This window comes from Ceratosolen solmsi, unplaced genomic scaffold (assembly GCF_000503995.2).
Source record: "Ceratosolen solmsi marchali unplaced genomic scaffold, CerSol_1.0 scaffold1, whole genome shotgun sequence".
Classification (NCBI taxonomy): Eukaryota; Metazoa; Arthropoda; class Insecta; order Hymenoptera; family Agaonidae; genus Ceratosolen; species Ceratosolen solmsi.
Window position 1 is genome coordinate 786,092 of NW_011948415.1, and position 7,333 is coordinate 793,424.

Consider the following 7,333-nt stretch of genomic DNA (forward strand, 5'->3'; position numbering starts at 1 on the left):
TCATATTGAATAAGCTATAGGAGAACGTGAAAACCGAGTGTTTCTTTAACGAAGCATATTGTACCCAACGTTATAACGTCCTAGTTTCTAGATAAATAAACGTAACGATGTCTCATAGCTGCAGCACAGCCTCGGAACATTCAATTACCATTGGGACAAAAGTACGTAGAAGCTTACGCATTTAGATGTTTCGTAGAATAGCGTATTTTTCAAATTGTCGTATTTGTCAAACTAATCGCGAAATTAACAAGTTTTTCAAATTAAACACAATACGAATGGTCAAACAGACAAACAGACAGACAAACAAACAAACAAAACAAACAAACAAAACAAACAAACAAAACAAACAAACAAATAGACAGACAAACAAAAACAAAAAATTTAAACGTATATTAATGTGTCTTTATTTACAAAGTCAAAGAATGGCGTTACAATGAATGTGCTCGTATAAAAATAAATAAATAATATAACAGATTTATGCGCATTTACAACTGGTATCAAATACTCAGGTATTGAATGAGAGATCGAGGGAATCTCGCTTGGATGAGTGAGTTCCGAATTCGCTCGATATATTGACTGGCACCGACCTACATCGTACATTCGCTAAAATTGCTCCTCTAATTTCCCATTCGTGAAACAAAGGGGCGACCGGAATAGTCAAAAGTAGCGCTGATCGTCGAGGATATTAAACGACGTTGTATGCTGGCGGTGGCAGTGACTTGGGAAAATCGTAAGCGATACCACCGATATTGCTTGATAAGAATGACGGCGACTTGGGCATGTTTGCATTGTCCGAGATTTGCGGAGATCTCATCGTATCAATCGCGATGACTTGATCGCAATCTTCCCTATTCTTTATCCACTCTCTGCGAGCCGCCGAGACCACCATCCAAAAGTAACCGCTTATCACTGTAAGCAAATTTGTTCCTGAATAAAGCCTCATATTTTTCATCGCTAAACTAATAATAATTTATCTCCAACGGCACTGAATGGCGTCATTGGCATGTAATCCACGTTAAACTCTGTACAGCCATGTATTATGATGTTTTATGCCGAGACTGTGAATTTGGCTCTAACGTTTATCGAACATTTGAAAAGCTTAGTTTAAATAGATACGCTTATCGATGTACAGTCATTATATCATCATAGAGCGTTGTCAAAAATTGATATTAGATAGCTCGTTGTTTTTGTTTAATGCGCAAAACAGTTTTTTCATCATAATATTTTGGACACGATCGTTACCATAACAAGACTTCATCACGGCATTACGACAAATAAAAGTCGTACGCTTGTCGTTTGCCGTTTCTAACGCACAATTTGCTTTACACTCAATAAGCAACCGAAAAATTAATATGATATAATGCTTACGTAAATAAATACTGCATACAGGAATGTACCAAGCTGACTTATCTTCTCCATCAGACTTGTCGTCGCGTGTTAATTGCATCGTCAAAGCGATCGTTTGATCGAATATGCTAATCATTTGCATATACATCCACATTAGAACATAATTTGGCTTTTTCTAGAAAGAAAAAATTATTAAAAATATGGAGAAGCATTCATTATTGTTTCATGTATTAATTAATGTTAGGAGACTACTTTTAGCAAACGATTAACAGAAATGATTTGCGAGATCGTAATTAAATATTTTCGACAATTATTATGATAGCTGTAATCGATTATTTATGAAATTCTTAAGCTCTCAACTTGAGTGATTTAGGAAAATTTTGTTCTCTAGCAAGTTATTAGATTTATATATAAGATTACGTGCAATTTCGGGGAATAATTTTCATTTACTTGATTATTTTGAAAAGCCGAATTACAATCGTCTAACAAATCTTTAAATGACTAAGCGTCAATGTTTTTTTTTTCGTTTTTTTTTTTCGTTTTTTTTTTGACGCCAAGAATTGCTTCGACGCTACACTTACCAAAAGAGAGCTCAAGGCCAGGAGAGCATTAGCAACGAGAGAGAGCACCGAGTAGATAAGAACACAAGTCAACAGTGTACGAGCTGTAAAAACATTTTCTTTACTTAAATCACACCTTCTCCTTCTACAAATACGTTATTTTTAAATGACGATTCGTCTGCTGTTTGTCGACGCTCAATTAATGATAATAGTGCGCGGAATGTGATATTGATGATTCAATAAATGCCGACGACTTACCTGTCTCGACAACTTTAAGGTTTTTCATGACATAAGTCCAATTTAACCCAAAGAGCATCCATGATTCTAGGGCTATTATGAACTCTTCTTCGTGTTGCTTCGAGAAGAAATCGCTCACCAACATGTTGATCATAAGAATTGACAGAGACTGAAATAACAATATGCATTTCACGTTTTTATTCCTTTGAGTCTCGTTTGAGTCGAAAAATATTACGAGGTTGCAGATTTTAAATTATTATTGAAGCGAACATCATTCGATAGAACTAAATTATGGTGAAAAAACGTTTAACACTAATCAACAGTAGACTAGTGATGTTGAGTATACATAACAGAAATTATAGCATTCGTTTATTAAAAATTATATTACAAATATTATTGATGGTATAATGCTATATATGATTTGCATAATATAGAATATTGTTTTCTCTCTCCCCTCCCCCTCTCTCTCTCTCCTCTCTCTCTCTCTCTCTCTCTCTCGCTCTCAAAATTTCCGTTTAAATGAACAATGAATTTATTTAACAAATTCATCAAGTACAATTTATATGAATAAATGTTAAGCGTATCAATAGATTGCATTATGAAAGTAGACAAATCTTAAAAGCATTTATATTACAATTGATTTATAATTTTTTTAAAATTTACCAATCCAAATGTTCCAATGAGTTTTACAGCCAACGTCAAGCTTATACAACACATTTTACCCATCTTTATAATAATAATAATAATAATAATAATAAATATATATATATATATTTTTTTTGTTTTTTGTTTTTGTTTTGTTTTTGTTTTGTTTATAACATATGACTCGATAAGTTATAATTGTCAATTGTTAAAACTAACTACACTTCTTCGTGTCGATTTCTAGACTTGACATGATAGAGCGAAGCGGCCAATAGAGAAAAAAAAAATGTAAATAGTCCTATTACCATATGATGTTTACTTTTACAGCTTATTGCTTGGAAGCCCTAAACTATTATTATCTTTGGGTTATTAAATTTGCGAGCATTTTCCTGTATTACATAGAAAATTAAAAACCCCCGATCACTATAATTAGTAATTAAAACTCTTATACTAAATAACCACAAATTCACAAATATCCATTATTTCAGTTCTACCGACTATAAAAAAATGATGCACCAATTCTTGCACGAACTTTGAGCAAAACATATTAAACTCTTTTAATATCGAATTTGATTAATTGTAAAACTGAGGCGTTAATCATAACGCAACTGCCTATCAGTAGCTCTGGGCTGTCTCACTGAATGTCATTTGTGATCTAAACACGAGAATAGATAAAGACTCGTCTTTATAGCTATGAGAAGTTGAATTTTGAACAGCGCTAAGTCGCGAAACTGTTAAATCTTTCGCGCATGCGCAATTGTGCAGTACGTAGCAGGAAGGTTTGAACGATCGCAGCTGTGTGTTTTGGTTTTGGTTTGTGTCGTGAACACGTGACTTTAGAGGTTATACGCAATTCATTTCATCCTCTATTATTTTCTTACTTGAATTCTAAGAGTGCCGCGTTGATATAATAGTTTTTTTTTGTTTTTTTTTTGTTTTTTGTTTTTGTTTATAATAATGGCCGTTAAGGAAGATACTGATATTTGTTTGAACATCACTGGGAATACGACGAATTCCGAGAAAACCGTAAGTAGCTTGTGAAGTAGTTTGTTTGTCGGGTTTGGGCTTCTATTTATTAATTTAAATTCTCAACAGACCGCACAAATTGTTAACGAGATGTGTCTGAAAAAGTTAAATAGACCCTCTATCGAAAGAGTGAAGAGGCCTTTCAAAAAGTTTCACGCTATCGAATCTTCGAAAGGTCTTTTAATCGGGGCCAAGAAAAGAATAAAACAAAAGTCTTTAGTCACTATTGTTTCGAATAACTTGAAAAGAGCGAATCGGCCTACCGCAGTTCCTAAACGTTCTATTTTAAAAAAGTCCACCGCTATTATTTCACACGAAAATGCAAAGCCACTGTCCAACGAATCGTCAAAAGATTTAAAATCATTAGCAGGAAAAACAAAAAGTAATGTACAAAACAGGAAGAACAAATGCGATGGAACTTTAATATCTTTCACAAAGAATGTCAAAGATAATCCCATTAAAACTATTTTGGCTAAAAAGAGAAAACGTGATGGGGATAAACCAAGCCAATCTCTTTCGAGTATTTTCAAAGTGACCGATTCGAAGAAAGTGAAATTTCTTGAAAGTAACGATACGGATAGTAAATTTACAAGTGAACAAGTACAAAAACCCGAAATGTCCGATTCAACTGTTTCCACTGTTTCAAATATAAAAAGTAAACCTCCTGATGGATTAAAGAAATCAAGAGTCGATAAGAGTGTAGAAAAAAATTATAAAACAAAAGCTGATTTTAAAAGAAAGAATACACGTTCCCGTTTACATCAAACTGGAAATTTTTTTTCACTGTTTAAGAATAATCCTTCTGTACCCAACATAGGACAGAGGCTTGTCAAACCAATTAACGAGGAGGTTTTTTCTGCAGAAAAATTTAGCGATTTAGGTATTCACGTATTTACGGTCTTAAATTTAGAACAAAATATGAATATTACAACGATGACTACGGTTCAAAAAATAGCAATTCCTGTAATTTTATCTGGTAGCGATACTTTAATAAGATCGCAAACAGGATCTGGCAAAACTCTTTCTTACGCATTACCAATAATTGAAAATTTACAAAGTGTTAAACCAAAATTAACTAGAATTAGTGGTATAAATGCTCTTGTGATAGTTCCGACACGAGAACTTGCCCTTCAGACGTATGAATGCTTTTTGAAATTAATCAAAGTAAGTGACACATACATACAAGCGTACATGCATATATATTTGCACGCATTAAATCATTTATATAGTTAAAATTTATTTCTATATTTTAGCCGTTTACTTGGCTTGTACCAGGTTATTTAGTCGGTGGAGAAAAAAGAAAAGCAGAAAAGGCTAGATTAAGAAAAGGTTGTAATATCTTAGTTGCGACACCTGGAAGATTACTAGATCATATAAGACACACAAAGGCCTTAAAGCTTGACAGTATTAAGTATTTTGTCTTAGACGAGGCAGATAGAATGCTTGATATGGGTTACGAGAAGGATATTTCAGAGTACGTAATGCATATTTTATACACTTGCCCTATTTTTATTTAATTATATACTCTTTATCATTTAATTATTTTTATATTACATTTATAGAATTGTTGATGTACTTAAAAATACACCTTCGGAATCTAGTAATTTAGAATACGATGCTTTAAGTATGCTTCGGCAGCACATTAAACCAAACGCTGATGATAAAAATGTAAATGAAAATTTAGATAATCAAAATAAATTTGATAATAATGTAGTAGACGATATGGAAGGAATGAAAAATGAAAATGCAAATAAACAGAATCAATACCACCAATTATGTAGAAATGACGTTGAGCATAAAAATGCATCTAAAGTATCTAGTAATATGGAATACGATGCTATAAGTATGCTTCGGCAGCACGCTAAATCAAATTCTAAGACTAAAAATGTAAATGATAATGTAGATAGTCAAAATAAATTTGATAATAATATAGGAGATGATACGGAAGGAATGAAAAGTAAAATTACAAATAAACAGTATCAATACCAATTTCGTAGAAACGACGATCAACTTAAAAATAAATCTAAAGTATCTAACAATTTGGAATACGATGCTTTAAGTATGCTTCGGCAGCACGCTAAATCAAATTCTAAGACTAAAAATGTAAATGAAAATTTAGATAATCAGGATAAATCTGATAATAATATAGAAGATGAGACAGAAGTAAAAAAAAGTGAAATTTCTAGAAGACAATATCATTCGGATACAGATGAAGATAGCAATCATGAATCTGATCTGGTAAATTCAAAGTCAGTATTGTCATTAGATAATAAAAGAAACGAGGATGAGAAAATAATTCCTGATATTAGCAAATCACCAAAAAGGCAAACTATCTTGTTATCCGCAACTTTAACTCATGCAGTAGAGAAACTTGCTGGTTTAACAATGCATAATCCAGTTTTTGTCGATGCTGCCAAAGACAATGTAGAGGCTAGTGGAGGAAGTATGAACGAAGCAAACGAGGATTTGATTGTTCCACAAAGTGTCGTTCAAAGTTATATTGTAACTCCACCAAAACTTCGAATGGTCACATTAAGTGCTTACATTGCTGGAAAATGTCGAGTAAAGAATTTTCATTTGAGCAATTTTTACATTACGCTATTTTACATTATCATAATATTTAATATTTTATTATTAGAATCAAGGAAACCATAAGATTTTGATTTTCATGGCTACCCAAGATATGATAGATTATCATGAACAGATTTTATCTTCCATATTAAATCAACCCATTGACGATGAAGATGAAGACTCGGATGCTCTAGTAGGTATCGAGTTTTTCAAATTACATGGAAATATGTCTCAAAAAGATCGAACAGAGGTCTTTAAAATTTTCAAACAGGCAAATAATGGCGTTCTTCTATGCACTGTAAGTAAATACATTTTTTATGCAATTTACATAATTTAGCATAATTATAGATTCGTTGAAATATTGCTTTATTATCGAAATAAAGAGAAAAGAAAAATAGGTCGGTGATGAATTAATTAGTGAATATAGAATTAAAATCCAACGAATCATTTAGATTTCAAAAATAAATTCTTTTTGATTAAGGTCCTTTTACAAATTATCGCATTACAATTTTGTAATAAAGCTCGCGTTATTATTTACATTGATATACTTAACTTTGGCAGGATTCAAAAAGATATATTAAAAGTACAAATATATTTTTGTCGATGGAGAGAGAGAGAGAGTGAGAGTGAGAGAGTGAGAGAGTGAGAGTGAGTGAGTGAGAGAGACAGGGGAGGAGGAGGAGGAGGAGGAGGAGGAGAGATAGATAGACGGATAAAAGATTCACGAAAAATAAGGAAAACCCAGTGCTTATTAGATAATGAAACAAGTAAATATATTAGACTCGTAAAAAAAGATAAAAAAATTAATAAATATTTTGGCTTTAGGCCAAAAACTGCGATCTAAAATTGTACTATAATTTTCCATCTCCAAGCTAACGTTGAAAGATACGGGCAAAAAATTTCATGCCACGAAATCTTATGAAAAAATAGCCAACAAAAACGAGAGGTAA

The 7,333-nt window shown here is 32.4% G+C and overlaps 2 protein-coding genes across 2 annotated transcripts; one reads left to right on the top strand and one right to left on the bottom strand.

The window, feature by feature from the left end:
• Nucleotides 1-380: 380 nt before the first annotated feature.
• On the bottom strand, nt 381-2,884 carry LOC105368528 (uncharacterized). Its single transcript, XM_011507550.1, has 5 exons — nt 2,808-2,884; nt 2,166-2,313; nt 1,929-2,011; nt 1,369-1,522; nt 381-909 (listed from the first exon to the last, which is right to left on the bottom strand). The coding sequence occupies exons 1-5, from the start codon at nt 2,868-2,870 to the stop codon at nt 686-688; spliced, it is 672 nt and encodes a 223-aa protein (XP_011505852.1). The 5' UTR covers nt 2,871-2,884; the 3' UTR covers nt 381-685.
• An 859-nt stretch (nt 2,885-3,743) lies between these two features.
• LOC105369034 (probable ATP-dependent RNA helicase CG8611) lies at nt 3,744-7,333 on the top strand. Its single transcript, XM_011508276.1, has 6 exons — nt 3,744-3,812; nt 3,882-4,976; nt 5,066-5,286; nt 5,375-6,374; nt 6,451-6,681; nt 7,256-7,333. The coding sequence occupies exons 1-6, from the start codon at nt 3,744-3,746 to the stop codon at nt 7,331-7,333; spliced, it is 2,694 nt and encodes an 897-aa protein (XP_011506578.1).

What these genes read in the sequence shown, in the direction of transcription:
- LOC105368528 (XM_011507550.1), bottom strand. Translation starts at nt 2,870, where the DNA reads ATGGGTAAAATGTGTTGTATAAGCTTGACGTTGGCTGTAAAACTCATT. An exon ending in CCTTAAAGTTGTCGAGACAG is followed by an intron (nt 2,012 to 2,165) that starts GTAAGTCGTCGG and finishes ATGTTTTTACAG; the next exon opens with CTCGTACACTGTTGACTTGT. An exon ending in TGGCCTTGAGCTCTCTTTTG is followed by an intron (nt 1,523 to 1,928) that starts GTAAGTGTAGCG and finishes TTTTCTTTCTAG; the next exon opens with AAAAAGCCAAATTATGTTCT.
- LOC105369034 (XM_011508276.1), top strand. Translation starts at nt 3,744, where the DNA reads ATGGCCGTTAAGGAAGATACTGATATTTGTTTGAACATCACTGGGAAT. An exon ending in CGACGAATTCCGAGAAAACC is followed by an intron (nt 3,813 to 3,881) that starts GTAAGTAGCTTG and finishes AATTCTCAACAG; the next exon opens with ACCGCACAAATTGTTAACGA. An exon ending in GCTTTTTGAAATTAATCAAA is followed by an intron (nt 4,977 to 5,065) that starts GTAAGTGACACA and finishes TCTATATTTTAG; the next exon opens with CCGTTTACTTGGCTTGTACC.